The sequence below is a fragment of the Pseudophryne corroboree genome, chromosome 5 (genome assembly GCF_028390025.1).
Source record: "Pseudophryne corroboree isolate aPseCor3 chromosome 5, aPseCor3.hap2, whole genome shotgun sequence".
Lineage (NCBI taxonomy): Eukaryota > Metazoa > Chordata > Amphibia > Anura > Myobatrachidae > Pseudophryne > Pseudophryne corroboree.
Genome location: NC_086448.1, coordinates 202,133,728 through 202,153,365, shown reverse-complemented (window position 1 = coordinate 202,153,365; position 19,638 = coordinate 202,133,728). Strand labels below are relative to the sequence as shown.

Genomic DNA, 19,638 nt, shown 5'->3' with positions numbered 1-19,638 from the left:
TCTGGTTTCGGGATTATAACATGGTCGAATAATAACACCCTCTTGTTGAAGGAGGGGACCCTTGACCATCACCTGTTGAAGATACAATTTACGAATTGCAGTTAACACTGGCTCCCTCTCTTGGGGGGAAGCCCGCCGGGTCCTCGGTGAGGGGGCATCTTCTCACAGTCCAGCCTGTATCCCTGCGACACAATTTCTATTGCCCAGGGATCTAACAGGGAGTGAACCCACTTGTGGCTGAACTTACGAAGGCGTGTCCCCACCGGGCCTAGCTCCGCCTGTGGAGCCCCAGCGACATGCGGTGGATTTTTGTAGAGGCCGGGGAGGACTTCTGTTCCTGGGGACTAGCTGTGTTGTACAGCTTCTTTCCTCTGCCCCTGGCTCTGACATGAAAGGACGCACCTCAGACTTTCTTGTTTCTTTATTCGAAAAGCTGCATTTAATAATGTCGTGCTTTCCTAGGCTGTGCAGGAATATAGGGCAAACTAGCAGAATTACCAACTATAGCTGTGGAGACCAGGCCCGAGAACCTTTCTCCACACAATCCTCAGCCTTCCATATGCCTCTTAAGTCGGCATCATCTGTCCAATGTATATTCTACAGGACACGTCAAGCAGAAATCGACATAGCTTTTGACTCTAGGACCCAGTATACTCATGTCCCTTTGGGCATGCTTTATAATTATATATCTATCACTTAAGACAGCATCTTAATATATTTATATGCATACTAGGGTCTCAATCTCTGCTGATAAGGTACCTGTCCACGCTGCCACAGCGCTATAAACCCTTGCCGACACAATCGCCAGTCTGGGTAGTATACTAGAATGTGCACACTATCTGCAGGATCCCTGAGAATAGCTAGTGCAAACAGGACACCCAAGGGGAAGATTCTCAACACATCCTGGCCCTAGTGGGGAAAAGATACAGCCTGAGAATTCTCTTGTGGGAAGCTGCCGTCTCTTGTCTGGAGATTCCCGCTCTTTTTCCTCATGAGAGGAGGGAAATTTACCTCAGCATTCTTCCCCTTAACATGTGTACTCTCGTGTCAGGGACAGATGAGTCATCAGTGATATGCAAATCATCTTTTATTCTAATAATCATATATTGAATATCTTTTAGCCCTCTTGGCTGTAACTTTGCATTATCGTAGTCGACAGTGGAGTTAAACTCCGTGTCGATACCAGTGTTTGTTATTTTGGATAGTGAGCATAGAGAGACTCTGAAGGACTCTGTGACATAGGGACAGACCAGGGTAGATTTCCTTTCTGTTCCCTAACCTTTTGTGCAATAATTTTACCTCAGCACTTACACATATCCAAACAGGTGTCGGCGTTGTCGACGGAGACACCCTCCCACACACATATCCGCTCTATCACCTCCTTAGAGGAGCCTTTTACCTCAGACATGTCGACACACGCGTACCGACACACCACACACACAGGGGATGCTCTATTTGAAGACAGTTCCCCCACCAGGCCCTTTGGAGAGACAGAGAGAGAGTATGCCAGCACACACCACAGCGCTATTTAATACAGGGATGTACACTATACTGAGTGATTTTTCCCCTATAGCAGCTTATATACACAGTTTTGCACCTAAATTTATGTGCCCCCCCTCTCTTTTTTACCCTTTGTGTACCAGGATACTGCAGGGGAGAGCCTGGGGAGCTTCCTTCCAGCTGAGCTGTGAAGAGAAAATGGCGCTGGTGTGCTGAGGAAGAAGGCCCGGCCCCCTCAGCGGCGGGCTTCTGTCCTTTTATGTACTTTAATGGCGGGGTTTTTTACACATATACAGTACTAGACTGTATTATGTGTGTTTTTATTGCCAAAGGGTAATCTAATTGCTGCCCAGGGCGCCCCCCCCAGCGCCCTGCACCCATCAGTGACCGGAGTGTGTGGTGTGCTAAGGGAGCAATGGCGCACAGCTGCAGTGCTGTGCGCTACCTTAATGAAGACTGGAGTCTTCAGCCGCCGAATTTTCAACTTCTCTTCGGTTCTTCTGGCTCTGCAAGGGGGACGGCGGCGCGGCTCCGGGACCGGACGACCGAGGACTGGGCCTGTGTTCGATCCCTCTGGAGCTAATGGTGTCCAGTAGCCTTAGAAGCCCAAGCTAGCTGCAAGCAGGTAGGTTCGCTTCTCTCCCCTCAGTCCTACGTAGCAGTGAGTCTGTTGCCAGCAGATCTCACTGAAAATAAAAAACCTAACAAATACTTTCTTTTCTAGGAAGCTCAGGAGAGCCCCTAGGGTGCATCCAGCTCTGGCCGGGCACAGATTCTAACTGAGGTCTGGAGGAGGGGCATAGAGGGAGGAGCCAGTGCACACCAGATATAGTACCTAATCTTTCTTTTAAGAGTGCCCAGTCTCCTGCGGAGCCCGTCTATTCCCCATGGTCCTTACGGAGTACCCAGCATCCACTAGGACGTCAGAGAAATATCAGTGTATTTTCATCAACAAGTAGATGTCACTAACTTCTATGGGGCTTATTTGCATTTGGATGTTACGACCCCCCCCCCCTCCCCTTTCACAATCTCCCTGAATTGCATTTTCAAAATTAGGCAAGTATTGTGTAGGTGTGTTGTGGATCCTCTAGGCTAGGGGTGGGCAACATGCGGCCCGCGGGCCGGATGCGGCCCGCGAACCGATTCTGCCTGGCCCGCTGTCCCATACCACTGTGCAATGACAAGCGGCCCGGCTGAGCCGCTTGTCATTGCGCTACGAAGCTCCGAGACGCAGCGCCGCTGAGGAAATACCCGGTCTGCTGACCGGGATTTCCTCTGTGACATCAGGCGCTGGGCGGCATAGGGGCGGAGCCACGGCAGGAGAGTGCAGCGGGTAGCAGCAGCGGCTCTGCGCAGCGCAGCGGGCAGCGGATCTGGCAGGGAAGGTGGATAATCTGGGCAGCAGATCTGCCACAGTGAAAAAAACACATCTAAGGTAAAGCTGCTATATGGGTACGGGGGAAGGGGGGGGGGAGGGGGAGGGAGAAGGAGGAGGGCGGGGGGGAGAGGAGGAGGGAGAGTGGAGAGGAGGGGGGTAGAGACTGCTGTATAGGTTCAGGGGAAGGGGTGTATTGACTGCTATGTGGGTTCAGGGGTGGGGGAAGGGGGGTAGAGACTACTATATGGGTTTAAGGGAGAGGGGAGCTGTGAGTACGATTGATAACAGCATTACACAGGATGCTGTTTGTTTGTTTGTTTTCAGCAGTTTTTTATTTTTATTTTTTTTATTACTGGATATGTTTTTTAAGCCAAGTACCCACGGGCCGATTTGGGAGAGATGTGTGCTGAGCGAACCGCTCAGCACACATTTCTCCTGCCGCTCAGCACAGCGCGATCTGTGCTGACCGTGCGGGGGGAGACGAGGGGGGGCGATCACTTCACCCAGCGGGTGAAGTGAGCGACCCGCTAGATTGGCCTGCATGCAATCTAGCAGCAGCGATAGCGATGTGCGGGGCCGCGCATCGCTATCGCTGAGGGGGCTACACACATGGTGTGTGTGTTTTTACAGTTATATATATATACATATGTATATATATATATATATATATATATATATGTATATAATACTATGTTTTTATAGTTATATATATATATATATAATGGATGGAGACAGGCGGCACTCAAGCAGCCTCAAATAGAGTGAAAAAAGCGGTCCGTTTATTGATCCATATTGGATCAATAAACGGACCGCTTTTTTCACTCTATTTGAGTCTGCTTGAGTGCCGCCTGTCTCCATCCATTATATTGAGGATCAGCATTGTTTCTCTAGGAGGGCACTGCAGCACATTGCCATTTGGAGAGGGAGTGCCGGGATTACTACACTTTGTGTATATATATATATATATATATATATATATATATATATAAAAAAAACTATGGGCCTAATTCAGAACTGATCGCTAGGGTGTGATTTTTGCACTGCTACGATCAGGTAGTCACCGCCTACAGGGGGAGGAGGGTAATCGCATGTGCAGGAGAGCTGCAGAAACAGAAGTTTGTGCAGTCTCTGCGCAGCCCAGGACTTACTCTTCCAGTGGGATGATCGGGGCCGGAGCTGACGTCAGAAACCCTCCCTCCAAACGCCTGGTCTCTCCTGCATTTTTCCGTGCACTCCTCTAAACCGGTCAGTTACCACCCACAAACGGCCTCTTTCTGTCAATCACCTTGCGATCGCCTGTACGATCGCTTTGTTCGCACCATCCCATCACTGCCCAACGCTCCCCAGCGCGGCGGACCGACGTGCCTGCGCACTGCAATGCATGCGCAGTTCAGACCCGATCATCTGCTGTGCGAAAATACACAGCTGCGACCGGGTCAGAATTGGGCCCTATAACGGGTCTTATTTTTCAGCAACTGCTGACTAAGAAGCTGATTCAGACCTGATCACTGTGCTGCAAATTTTGCTGTCCTGCGTTCGGGTAGTCGCCGCCCCCAGGGGGAATGTAAATTCACCCGTGCAAGTGTACGATCGTATGTGTACGCAGAGCTGCAAAAATCTACTTTGTGCAGTCTCTGCGCAGCCCAGGACTTACTCCTACAAATATTTGTCATTCATATTAGTCCCCGCCCATGTGTGTGGCCCTCGAACATTCACTGGAAGTGTTAAGCGGCCCCCCAGCTGAAATAATTGCCCACCCCTGCTCTAGGCTTATTGTGATGCCATTTCCAGTCGTAGGAAATTCTGTTTTGCATATGCAAAATCGATATTGGTTTCATTTTTATTCCTTTACTAGTTACCAGCCCGTCAAAATAACGAAACAACATAACAGTAATGTCAGCGCTGGCGGCTGTGTGCGCCCGAACGGAACAACACTTGAATTGTTCTGTTCGACAACATCTAGTGGCCGCCGGTGCATAAAACACTTGAATTCCCCCCATATAGGTGAGGAGCAGCATGAGCCTTTTATTATATAAGATTCTGTAATTTTGTTAGAGAGTAGTTACAGTTCAACAGCAAAAAATGATTTCTCCCAACAGACCCAGTTTATCAGAACAGTCTCGATTTCCATTGTCACACAAAAGTGGATATTTCTGTGCGGCTCACAACAGGGTTCCTTAGGCAGTATTGTTAGTCTTTAACTTCCTGCTGCCTCTTTTCCACTCCCAACATCATAACACTCAGGGCCAGCTTCAGGCCTACTAGTGCCCTGAGCGAGAAAATGTCAAAATGCCCCCCACCATGCGCGCGCCGAAAGCATGCACGCTCCTGGAAAAGTTGCCGTGGCCTTGCAACTTTATATAATCAAACTATAAATAAATCTATTTTCACACAGCTTTACACACACACAATTAGCAGCCTTACACATAACGCCCACAGTAGTGTTCCTTACACATAATGTCTCCAGTATAGTGTCAGACACATAATGACCCCAGTAGTGCAGTGCCAGATACATATACACCCCCAGTAGTGCCAAATACACATACACCCCCAGTAGTGCCAAATACACATATATGCCCCCTGCAGTGCCAGATACACATGATATGCCCCCACAGTGCCAGATGCACATTTTATGGCCCCAGTAGTGCAGTGCCAGATACACATTATATGCCCCCATCAGTGCCAGATACACATTATATGCCCCCACAGTGCCAGATACACATTATATGCCCCTACATTGTCAGATACACATTATATGCTCCTACATTGTCCGATACATATAATATGCCCCTACATTGTCAGATACACATTATATGCCCCCACATTGTCAGATACACAAAATATGCCCCCACATTGTCAGATAAATATGCGCCCACATAGTCAGATACACAAAATATGCGCCCACATAGTCAGATACACAAAATATGCGCCCACATAGTCAGATACACAAAATATGCGCCCACATAGTCAGATACACATAATATGCCCCCACATAGTCAGATACACATAATATGCCCCCACATTGTCATATACACATGCCCCCCAGTGTCAGATACACATAATATGCCCCCACAGTGCCAGATACACATAATATGCCCCCACATAGTCAGATACACATAATATGCTCCTGCATAGTCAGATATACATAATATGCCCCCACATTGTCATATACACATAATATTTCCACACATTGTCATACATATGTCCCCAGTGCCAGATACACATTATATGCCCCCACATTGTCAAATACACATGTATTCACAGTGCCAGATACACATGCTCCCCACATTGCCAGATACATATGCCCCCACACAGTGCCAGATACATATGCCCCCCACACAGTGCCAGATACATATGCCCCCCACACAGTGCCAGATACATATGCCCCCCACACAGTGCCAGAAAGATATGCCCCCAAACAGTGCCAGATAGATATGCCCCCAAACAGTGCCAGATAGATATGCCCCTAAACAGTGCCAGATAGATATGCCCCCAAACAGTGCCAGATAGATATGCCCCCCACAGTGCCAGATACACATGCCCCCCACACAGTGGCAGATACACATGCCACCCACACAGTGCCAGATACACATGCCACCCACACAGTGCCAGATACACATGCCCCCCACACAGTGCTAGATACATATGCCCCCCACACAGTGCCAGATACATATGCCCCCCACACAGTGCTAGATACATATGTCCCCCACACAGTGCAGATACATATGCCCCCCACACAGAGTGCCAGATTCATATGCCCCCCAAACAGTGCCAGATATATATATACCCCCCACACACAGTGCCAGATACATATACCCCACAAACAGTGCCAGATACTTATGTCCCCACAAAGTGCCAGATACAAATGTCCCCCAAACACAGTGCCAGATACTTATGTCCCCACAAAGTGCTAGATACAAATGTCCCCCAAACACAGTGCCAGTTACATATGTCCCCCAAACAGTGCCAGTTACATATGTCCCCAAAGAGTGCCAGTTACATATGTCCCCCAAACAGTGCCAGTTACATATGTCCCCCAAACAGTGCCAGATACATATGCCCCCCCAAACAGTGCCAGATACATGTGCCCCCCCAAACAGTGCCAGATAGATATGCCCCCCACACAGTGCCAGATACACATGCCCCCCACACAGTGGCAGATACACATGCCACCCACACAGAGCCAGATACACATGCCACCCACACAGTGCCAGATACACATGCCCCCCACACAGTGCTAGATACATATGCCCACCCACAGTGCTAGATACATATGCCCCCCACACAGTGCCAGATACATATGCCCCCCACACAGTGCCAGATACATATGCCCCCACACAGTGCAGATACATATGCCCCCCACACAGAGTGCCAGATTCATATGCCCCCCAAACAGTGCCAGATATATATATACCCCCCACACACAGTGCCAGATACATATGCCCCACAAACAGTGCCAGATACTTATGTCCCCACAAAGTGCCAGATACAAATGTCCCCCAAACACAGTGCCAGATACTTATGTCCCCACAAAGTGCTAGATACAAATGTCCCCCAAACACAGTGCCAGTTACATATGTCCCCCAAACAGTGCCAGTTACATATGTCCCCAAACAGTGCCAGTTACATATGTCCCCAAACAGTGCCAGTTACATATGTCCCCCAAACAGTGCCAGATACATATGCCCCCCCAAACAGTGCCAGATACATGTGCCCCCCCAAACAGTGCCAGATACATGTGCCCCCCCAAACAGTGCCAGATACACATGCCTCCTAAATAGTGCCAGATACATATGCCCCCCCAACACAGTGCCAGATAGACATGCCCATCACACAGTGCCAGATACACATACCTGGCCCCTGTAGTGCTGCTCACCGCCGTCGACCTCGTCCTGCTGCTCTCTGTGTAAGGGGAGGAGAGCTCAGCATGTGCCTCTCCTTCCCCTTACTCCCGTCTCCGGCTGTCCCCTGCCTGAAGCCGCCAGTCAGTCAGTCAGACAAAGCTCGCAGTCCGGCAGCAGCTGCCGCTGCCGGTCCGCCGCGAGCTCTGATTGGCTGACGGACCGGCAGCTGATTTAAAATTGCGTGCTGCTACCAGCCGCCCTTAGGAGTCGGCGCCCTGTGCGGCCGCTCCTAAGAGACGTGCCTGGAGCAGGCCCTGATAACACTGCTCCTGTCACATTCAGCCATTACCTTGCAGGCTGACATACAATCATACAATGTTCATCTGCTGAAATACTCAATCTATGGCAGTGGTTCTCAAACTATGTGCCTAGGCACCCTGGGGTGCCTCAGGGTACCTGCAGAGGTGTCCTAGGTTGGTGGTCCAGGACCAATTCAAATTATTTATGGACAATGTAATAGACAAAAGCGGTGCTTGTGGGGTTGCAATCATAAAATATGTGGACAAACAGAAGTGAATCCTGTCCCTCACCATATAACTGAACCTAAGGATGACATATAAACACAGTTTACTTAATTTAATATTTTTTGCTGAATTTCTCAATAAGAAACGTTTGGCCTAGGGGTGCCGTGAAAAAAATTCTGATACTCTAGGGTGCTGTGACTTAAAAAAGTTTGGGAACCACTGGTCTATGATGTTAACATTGGCTACAGGTCAGAGGCGGAACTACCGGCAGTGCAAGCAGTGCGTTGCACTGGGGCCCGCCTCTGTCCAGGGGCCCAAGCATGTAATGAGTCAAACTGACTCATTACATGCCGCTGTGCGCTGCAGGCAACCGCTGCCCGCAGCGCACAGCCACCCGGAGAGGAGAGGAGCAGCGGCACGGACGGGGGAAGGAGGAGGAGAGAGGTGAAGGAGGGAGCCGCAGCAGCGCTTTGTTACTGGTGGAGGCGCTGCTGCTGCTGCCCCTCTGCTTCACTATAGGCTGTCTTCTGAGAACAGCCTATAGGGAAGCAGAGGGGCAGCAGCAACAGCGCCTCCACCAGTAACAAAGCGCTGCTGCGGCTCCCTTCTTCACCTCCGTCCTCCACCTCCTCTACTGCCCGGGAATCGTCTGATGCGGCTGCACCGAGGAGCCTGAGCCAGCGGAGAGGGTAAGTATAATTCTTCTTTCTTTCTTTTTCTTTCTTTCTCTTTCTTTTTACTTGGGCCTGCCTGCCGCTATGTGTAAAAATGGGGGACTGCCTGCCGCTATGTGTAAAAAGGGGAATCAGCCTGCCGCAATGTGTAAAAAGGGGGGACTGCCTGACGTAATGTGTAAAAAGGGGGAATCAGCCTGCCGCAATGTGTAAAAAGGGGGGACTGCCTGACGTAATGTGTAAAAAGGGGGAATCAGCCTGCCGCAATGTGTAAAAATGGGGGACTGCCTGCCGCTATGTGTAAAAATGGGTAATCTGCCTGCCGCTATGTGTAAAAAGGGGTAATCTGCCTGCCGCAATGTGTAAAAATGGGGAATCTGCCTGCCGTAATGTGTAAAAATGGGGACGCTGTCTGCCGTAATGTGTAACAAGGGCACGCTGTCTGCCGTAATGTGTAAAAAGGGGACGCTGTCTGTCGTTATGTGTAAAAAGGGGATGCTGTCTGCCGTAATGTGTAAAAAGGGCACGCTGTCTGCCGTTATGTGTAAAAAGGGCACGCTGTCTGCCGTTATGTGTAAAAAGTGCACGCTGTCTGCCGTTATGTGTAAAAAGGGCACGCTGTCTGCCGTTATGTGTAAAAAGTGCACGCTGTCTGCTGTAATGTGTAAAAAGAGGAATCTGTCCGCTGTAAGGTGTAAAAGGGTCTCTACCTGGTGTAGTGGTGCTACTGTGCGGCGTAATTTGAATAATGGAGACTACTGTGTACCGTTTTATGAATTGGTATTATTTTGTGGCCACACCCCTTCCCCACGAAGCCACGCCACTATGTATTTTTGCGCGCGCCTACGGCGCGCACTGCTCCTGTTTTGCATGCAGGGGTGGGGCTCCGATGCCGTTTCTTGCACACTGTGCTAAAATGTCTAGTTACGGCACTGTTGCTAGGTATCCATTTCTCTGGCCCTGAGCAGGTCCCCCTCACCAGATCCTCTCCAGGGGTGAGGGGGTGGACTTGGATGGGATGTGTGTGGGGGGGGATGTGGGGGGGATGTGGGGGGGGGGACCCAAGCATTTTGTCGCACCTGGGCCCACCGCTCGCTGGTTCCGCCACTGCTACAGGTAATGGTTCTCAAATGAGGAAGACTAATAAAAATAGTCTGTTCCTGTTCACATGTAACTAAAAGAGACAGAAACATTCAACTGAGTGGTGTCAAGCATGAGACTAGCTGGTTCCAGAATGTGGGGTCTCCAAATCTCTGGTTGTGCATAGTGCAAACACTTATGCCTGAAGTACATGCAGATCATAAACTTCATTCTTCTGAGGTATTATTCAACCAAAACCTAATTTAAGTTAAGCTTTAAATTCCATAAAATATGCTATATTACAGGCATAAAAATGGCCATAATTATATTTTATTGAGCACAATGATTGGCACACATGCTCACTATGTAACAATTGAAAGAGTTGATGTATTGTTGTTATACTATCTCTCTTGTTGGATAATGGGATATTTAGTGCTTACATACAAAAGACTTACAAAATTTGTGAAGAGAAAATCCAGACTAAGGATAAATGGGAAGCAGCCATCTGGATCTAATATTTCATAGGCGTTGGACACAGCCAATGACTTTAGTTGTCTTGATGAACTGTAATATGTCTAGCACTCAGGACTAGACAAAAAAAATTGGTATGATCATTGCCGAAAGATTAACTTTGATTGATGTCAAGCAAAAGCAGATGGTAATAAATTGAACTGATAATGACTGGCAGTCTGTGATTTGTTTAATTTGTACAGGCCTACTTTTATTCCCTCTAATGTAAATTTGGGATCTTTAAGATGGAGAAAATTTTAAAAGAGAAAACTATAGTTTTTTTTTATTATTATATTTCGTAACAAAGATACACTCTTTTTGAAATGTAATACAAAACAGATGTTGCATTCACACTGGTACATCTTCCACACTAGGTATTCACATAATTATTTTTCTATCTAATTTCACCTAGAGAATTCAGTCCAATTTTGCAATCCAACACTTGAAATAATTGTCCATGGGATTTGAATCCTTACAAAGAACTGTGGTTTTACGAACGATTTTTTAAATCATTTTATTTGGTATCAAAAGCAACGGCGTCTGCGCTAGTGTTTATAATTTAAGCAGGGCAATAGGCCTGAACTAGAACTGGTATTTCGCTGGGGAAGGGACCTCACTTGCACTAGCTTATAAAGCTTCAGTATTTGTTTCTGTTTTTTATACTACTACAGTTGTCTTTTTGATAGTAAGGAATAGATTACTAATACTTCTAAAACGGAGATGCGGACTTGCCATAGAATGTAGTAGATAAATGATTCTCGGCACCCTAGGCAAAACTTCAGCCCCCAACCACAACCACCACTTCTCACTTCCCAGTCCCTCAGGTGACAGTGTGGAGGTGGTGACTGTGAAGACCAGGAGTATTAGAGCATAAACTCAGAGTGTACTCCAGGACTTCTGGGTCAGGTCACGCAGACAGGAGACAGATAAAGATATAACAATATATTTATTAGGTGTTTACTTAGTACTAGCTCTCTAAATCAACTATAAGATAAACACAGTTGAAATTAACCCCAGAACAACAGGTCCCAATAAACAGCAGTTTACCGTCAGACTTCCCAGCACTTTCCCACATGCTCTTGTCCGGATGTAGTATAATTGTGGAGGATCACAGGAGTTTCAAGCAGTGTTCATACAGCAGAGCCAACAAGTCTGCAAATCCAGAGAAAAGTGGGTAATCCAGTAGCCACAATGCTCCCAGGCCAAATCCTCAGCACACTAGCAGGAGCTGAGACTCAAGGACTAGTAGCTTTTAGAAGCCAAACTCACACACACCTGGTGATCTCTTGCCTTCCCTTTTTAAACAACATTCTAATTTCCATACCAAAAGTCCCTCCTGATTGGAAGAGTTCCATGAAGGTCTGTAAAAGAGATGAGTCATGAGGAGATCCCCCCTGCTGTTCGCATGCCCCAGTGTCTGACTCAGAGAACAATGGGATCTTGACACAATTAATCCCTTGGTGATGGGGGAAGATAGCCAGTCACTCCCTGTTTTATCCTTTTATAGTCATACAGTATGTGACCTCAGAGGGCTCCAACTGCTCCCAGCTTCCTGCTATAGGTGTCTAGTGACTGGTCCAGCATAACACATCACACCTGGCCCTGTTTAAGAACAATAGCTACTACAACATAGTCAGAATGGACCTTGGACAGTATATTCTGTCACAGTGACTAATAAGTTTCACAGCTGCATTAAGTACAACAAGAAACATCCTTCATGTTAGGATTGCAGTCTCAGTGGTACCTCCCAAATGCTGGTGCCCTAGGCAGCTACCTAATGGTAGAGCCGGCCCTGGCTAGAATCTGATCTCCACTTTTCCTTTGTACTGTAGAAGTGTCTACCATAGAGATGATAGTATAGTCAGTGTCCCGTGCATCTGCTTTGTTGACTGTATTAACCAATCAGAGCTTGATGTAAGGTCTATGTGAGATTACACACTGGCAGAACATTAATTGAGGATGGTGTTTTTTTTATTATAATTTTTATGATTTTATGTTGTGCTTGGTGACCTGTTTATTTTGGGGCAATTTTGTAACTTTTCATATTTGTTTTACTTTTTTTGTAATTTCTTTGGAGATGTTTAGTCAGGGATCTCAGTGATTCCTTCTGTAGCATAAATTACCCTTTTCCCGGAAGGATAAAAGGTTATCTTGGCATAAGTGATGTGTCATTTATAATCTGTCAAAATGCGGAGATGCCACCTCACAGAGAAAATGCTGCTTCAGACTGCTTGAAGTTTGTTAGAATTTATCTTCCCATTGAGCAAAAGCTCATTTTGTATTTGGCTACAGAATCCAAGCACATTAATGAGGTTGCTCCATATTCAGCATGGAGTACTCTGATGATATCCAATTCCTCCAAACAGAAGGACCAGATCATTTCTTATCCTGATGTACTAGCTAGCCCATGCAAATTTCCTTAGAAACTGGTGCAAACCGAGAGAACTGGCAGAGGAAACCTCTTGTGCACTTTCACATTTTTTTCCCATCCTTGATTTTAAAATTTTCTCTTGTATTTCAGTATTTTCTTTGAATAGCTTCCTTAAGGACTGTTATAATGCTCCAGCCTCCGGTCAAAACATTAGAACCTGTAACAAATCAGGAACATTTGTTTCCAGAACCAACACAGTGTAGTCCTTTCTGCTCAACACTTATATTCAAAAAATGTGATGACAACTTGGAATAATAAAATACAATGCATATGACTCTTGATTAAGTTAAAGTGGAAAGTTTATGAAGAACTCATACAAGATAACTTTGTGACACGTACATCTATCTGTGTTTTAAGAAAACACTGGGTTATCTTTTACTTTGAGAAATATTTCTTTTATCTTGACACCAGACTCTAATAGTTAGTTTCCATCCTCCTTAAACAATTGCAGTGATATAATATCACAACACTTTTTGTTTCATTTCTTATTGTACATTTAAATGTCAGCAATAATAAAGAATACTTGCAATAGTTTGTAACAAGATTTATATAATTTTTCCAGAAAGTATCTTATCAGCCATGTCTTTTTTTTCCTTAAATTATTATTTCTTTAAATATAGTGTATTCATAGTATAATTATTTTTCTTTATATTAATAGTAAAACTCCTGGAACAAAATCCGAAGAATTTAGTGAAAGTTCTAGTGAGAGTGAAGAAGAGGAGGAGCAACCAGAACGACGCCAGGAGGGCAATGCTGACCTGCCCACAGAGTATTGGCAAATCCAGAAACTGGTCAAGTATTTAAAGGTAAATATTGTGCCAGGTAATAGGGAGGTAGATGTATTATATGTCGATGGGGAGAAGCAGTATAAGCGCCGTTATCTGTGCTGATACCTCTTCTCCCCCATATATGCATGAGGGGAAATGTGTTCAGGGACATGGGTGCTACAAGATAGCATGCCGATATACTGTACAGGGCAATGTATGAATGGTCAGTAGCACTAACCATTCCAACACCTGCAGCTATCAATTTTGACAGCTGCAGGTGTTGTTCCACTGTCCCTGGCTGTGGCTGCTGCTGGATCTTGACTGCAGTAATAGCGGGATATCGTGCATGTCCAGTGGAGCCGGCTAGGGGTGAGACACAGCGCATCTGCAGTATGCTGATGTGATGTGGGCACTGACAGTCATTGCCGAAGGGGGAGTTTACACTTACCCTCTCTAGAAGCCGAGATGTTAATACATCTCGGTGCTAGTGCTTCCCGCTTTGCCTCGGTAAAGAGGTGAAGCGGGAAGAGCCATACTGGCACGATGTGTGCTGGTATACATCTACACGAGGGTTATTTATAGCATAAACAAAGTCAGCGGGAAATGTGGTGCGCCACCAGTATAATTGCTTCTGCCTTGGTGTATTACTAATGATCGTCTTGAGGAAGTCCCGGGAGACGGGACGAAACGCGTTGACGTCACTCCTTTTGCTCAGCCCACAGACGCACTGACCGCTGCCAGCCACATTCCTTTGCAGCGGTGAATTTGAATTTGATAATCAGCCTCAGAGAATCTGTACCGGTACGCCAGGTCAGCATACCACTGCAGCGTCCATACCCGCCCGCCAGGACAGAATCAACTGCACCGTGATAGTGCCGGCGGCGGACGCTTGGAAGTTATCCCGGTACCTCCTGCGCTGCGAGACTGAATCTTCCCGCAGGTCGGGTAAATATTATCAGCGGCATTTCCTCTGCACTGGGACGCCAGTAGCATAGAGGACGGGAGCTACAATCATTCTTATACAGGCTGTATTAACTGTTGCAATTCAGTTTTATTGATACAAAGAGACCAAAACTAGGTCTATGTGGCAGCATTGAAGTTACATTGTTACAAATCATTTCAACAAAGTGACATATTTAGAACGTCTATCAGTGTGCTTGAGCTTTCTTTTATCAATGGTTTTTATTGTACTATATTGTGTGTGTAAATAAATTTGTTTAAATTTTATCAGCAAGTTCCATATGTGTTTTAAATTGATTTAAGCAGACACCTGTGTATCTATTAATTTTTAATCAATTATCAATAAGCATACATCAAGCGCAGCACTCTTGTGTATATATTTTTGTTGTTTGGGGGAGGTAGCAGTCCCTCAGTGCTTGCAGCTGCTGTATAGCCAACTTAAATTTAATTCATCATTTGCGCCAGGAGTTGGGGTGGTTAAACACTCTCAATCTTTTTTTAATGCTCTGTGTAAAGCTAATAGTATTGGCTTAAAGATTGTCCTTTGCCTACAAGCAGTGGAGGCAGCTGCTTAGTGCAGGGCTGTCTTAACAGCAGTGTAGGCCCTGGGCAAAGCAATGCACTGGGGCTCTTACCCACCCATTCGCGGGAATAAAAATGTAAACGGTCAATAAAATTAAACCTTTAGATTTAGAGGGAATATCAAATTAGCAGCAGTAATATATTACTGCTAATGGATTCTCCCGGGGCTATACTTGGTAATATACACTGTGAGTGCTGTGAGTTAGTTGGTAACTGCTGCTGCTGGGGTTACATCCAGGGATATATAACATAAGGATTAGTCAGGGATCCAGCTCCCCACAGCTCTGACACTTTGGGGAGCCCCCCTGTATACTACAGTATATACAGCATACAGATATGTCCTCCCTCATCATTGCTGCAGTCACATTAAACAGCTTTTCAAGACTGGATCGCATTTACAAACGCCAACATCTTTTGGGGCTTGTGCCTCCAAAAATGCGTGTTATTTGCATCGCTATGTGAATAAATCATGCACAAGTAGACTCTGCTGAATAAAATGATATGCTGCATGCCTATATTCTGTGTGCGGCTGGAGCTGTATCTGCATACGAAATGCTACATTACAGTGTTTTCCTGAAAAATATTGTAATTTAGCATTTCATATGCAGATACAGCTGCAGTCATACACCGAATATTATTGTGCCACATATCATTTTAATCAGCAGAGTCTGCTTGTGCGTGTTATTGGCATAGCGATGCGAATAAGAATCATTTTACCAGTCGCATAAGAGCTGGCGGCTCTAATGCGCCCTGTGTTCTGCAACTCATTATGTGTATAGGCTAGATGAGGAAGGACACATCTGTACCATTGAATGAGACTTCTGTGTGACTCTTAAATTTATATAAACTCTTCACACTGGTTCATCTACCATCTAGTTCCTAATGATTTCATATGCTGCATTCACACTGATGTTGTTAGAATGAGCTGAGCTCTGCAGTGGTCACATGCATGACTGCAACTCTGTTTATGTTCAGGTAGGGTTTTGATTGATGTTAAATCCTGCCTGAGCAGGGAACCTTGGTGGGATACTCTGGCAGCGTCTCTTCTCTCCTATTGGTCTGTTGCTGATTATGCATCAATAGTTGGGCTGGAATACAGAGCCTTTAACCTAGGGGTGGGCAACATGCGGCCCGCGGGCCGGATGCGGCCCGCGAACCGATTCTGCCTGGCCCGCTGTCCCATACCACTGTGCAATGACAAGCGGCCCGGCTGAGCCGCTTGTCATTGCGCTACGAAGCTCCGAGACGCAGCGCCGCTGAGGAAATACCGGGTCTGCTGACCGGGATTTCCTCTGTGACATCAGGCGCTGGGCGGCATAGGGGCGGAGCCACGGCAGGAGAGTGCAGCGGGTAGCAGCAGCGGCTCTGCGCAGCGGGCAGCGGATCTGGCAGGGAAGGTGGATAATCTGGGCAGCAGATCTGCCACAGTGAAAAAAACACATCTAAGGTAAAGCTGCTATATGGGTACGGGGGGGGGGGGGGGGAGGGGGAGGGAGGAGGAGGAGGGCGGGGGGGAGAGGAGGAGGGAGAGTGGAGAGGAGGGGGGTATAGACTGCTGTATAGGTTCAGGGGAAGGGGTGTATTGACTGCTATGTGGGTTCAGGGGTGGGGGAAGGGGGGTAGAGACTACTATATGGGTTTAAGGGAGAGAGGAGCTGTGAATACGATTGATAACAGCATTACACAGGATGCTGTTTGTTTGTTTTCAGCAGTTTTTTATTTTTATTTTTTTTATTACTGGATATGTTTTTTAAGCCAAGTACCCACGGGCCGATTTGGGAGAGATGTGTGCTGAGCGAACCGCTCAGCACACATTTCTCCTGCCGCTCAGCACAGCGCGATCTGTGCTGACCGTGCGGGGGGAGACGAGGGGGGGCGATCACTTCACCCAGCGGGTGAAGTGAGCGACCCGCTAGATTGGCCTGCATGCAATCTAGCAGCAGCGATAGCGATGTGCGGGGCCGCGCATCGCTATCGCTGAGGGGGCTACACACATGGTGTGTGTGTTTTTACAGTTATATATTTACAGTTATATATATACATACATTTAAGAGACATATTCGTAAAATCTGACATTGGTAGATTCTATAGAGTAATTACCAATGTCAGATTTTACGAATATGTCTCTTAAATTGCGGCCCCTGCTATAACAGGGCATTAAATGAAAATTTTGAAAAGGCAGATTCTTATCAGTCTGTAAGATGTTCCAATGTTTTTTGACTGCTTTATTAACTTTAATCTGACATTGGTAATTACTCTATAGAATCTACCCCACATTTTTTATCTAAAAATAAAAATGGATGTTTTAAATGTGGCTGTACCACATGTTCCTTTTTGATTGCTGGAGATACATTTTTTCATCCTCATACTGGCAAAAAGTATTGCATTAAACATCACCTTACATGTAATTCCACCTATGTAATTTACCAAATTATTTGTCCTTGCGGCCTCTCATACATAGGCAAGACCCAATGTAGGTTTAAAGATCGCATGTCAATGCATCGTTCATCTATTAGAGCTGCTTTATTGTCCGATAAAAAATCTGAACACCCGGTGGCTCGCCATTTTGCGGAACTCAGACATAGCATCTCAAGTCTGAGATATAGAATGATAGATTATGTACAGAAACCTATCAGAGGAGGTGACCGTAATAGATTATTACTTCAGAGAGAGACACAATGGATACATCGGCTTGATGTATTATCACCTCGTGGTCTTAATGAATATATAAGCTTTGCTTGTTTCAATTAGTCAGTTTTTGTTTATAACTCATTTATGAGTATATAATGGTATTGTTTCTTATAATACCATGAACTTTTTCTGATGTAAGTCAGTTTCTGTTTTATTTATGAATCTATAATTGCATTGTTTCCTAAAGTAATATGAACTCTTTTCCGATGCAGGTCTGTTCTTTTTGTTTATGTGTTGTCATGGTGATGGTTGGTGAGCGCAAACGCGCTGACGTCACACGTTATTGTTTCCGACACGGGACCCTGGGCGGGTTTTCTGAACCGGCGTCTCACATGGGTGTTGATCATATAAAAGGCATGTATATGTTATCTTGTTTTTAACCTGATGATAGTGCAATAAAAAGGAGCACTGAAACGTTGTTATACACGCCAGTCTACTGGAATTTTTCTTAAGCCGAGTGCCGCACCAGCAGTGATTGTGTATATATATATATATATATATATATATATATACATACACATATATATATATATATATATATATATATAATGAATATTATTCTTTTTTAGATATACTATTTTTGATGACCTTTTTGAAAAAAATGATTCAGTCCAGAGGTTAAGTTGCTGCCTTGGTATTTCACCTGTGCCAGTTGTAGCTTACTACTCAGTAGCTGTGATCCTGATCAGTTCTCTGTTGATTCATGGGGGGAAATTTACTAAATGTTGATTTTGGTTGATTTGCGTATTAAAGACTATGAATTATTGACTTAAAAATACTGGAGTGTTTATAATTAATTTAATATACTGTATCCCAGTGATCAAAGTGGAAATTTTGAAGTGGGGGTATGGAAAAGTGAAGGTTGTAATTACGCTCCGGAAAAGGGAGCGTGGCTTCTCAAAGGGGGCGTGTCCTTCAGTGTAGTTTACCACACCATATACCCGTTATACACATTAGGCACCACAATAGTAGGACCCCTTATACAGTGATCGCGCTGAGACCAAAAAAAAGTGGGTCCCAGGGACCCCTCACTTTTAAAAATTGGGGTCCTACCTGTCCTTTTCTGGGTCCCATCGGAATGAAGGTTTTAATTAGTCTTATTAATGATTCAAAAATAAAAACACAAACTTGATTTGGACACGACAAAAGTGGTGCAAGGGGGAGGATGGGGTGACGATGCTGCAGGGGCTGTGTAGCATAAAGGACACACCACACTATAGATGTAACTAGACATTTTGGTGCCCTTGTGGCAGAAAGAGAATTGGTGCTCCCTCACCCACACTGAAGACTGTGACAGTGTGCGCCGAAGGCGTGACAATTTTTTTAGGGGTGTGGCTTCGTGGGGAAGGGGCGTGGTCACATAATAGTATCAATTCTCATTACTCCACACAGTAGTGCCGCTTATACACATTGCACCAGGTAGAACCTCCTATACACACTGAGCCAAGGAGAGCACGTTATACACATTGCGCCAGGCAGAGCACGTTATACACATTGCGCCACACATTGCACCAGGTAGAGCAGTTATACACATTGCACCAGGCAGAGCACCTTTATACACATTGCGCCACACATTGCGCCAGGCAGAGCACATTATGCACATTGCGCCACACATTGCACCAGGTAGAGCACGTTATACACATTGCGCCAGGCAGAGCACGTTATACACATTGCGCCAGGCAGAGCACGTTATACAC

General features: G+C 45.9%; 1 protein-coding gene across 4 annotated transcripts in view; it reads left to right on the top strand.

Annotated features, from left to right (window-relative positions):
* ODAD2 (outer dynein arm docking complex subunit 2) overlaps positions 1-19,638 on the top strand; it is a 367,969-nt gene that overhangs the window by 85,522 nt on the left and 262,809 nt on the right. For all 4 annotated transcript variants that reach the window (XM_063922013.1, XM_063922015.1, XM_063922014.1 and 1 more), the window contains exon 10: positions 13,600-13,747. In XM_063922013.1, coding sequence (XP_063778083.1) covers positions 13,600-13,747 — 148 coding nt within the window. The remainder of the gene's footprint in view (positions 1-13,599; positions 13,748-19,638) is intronic.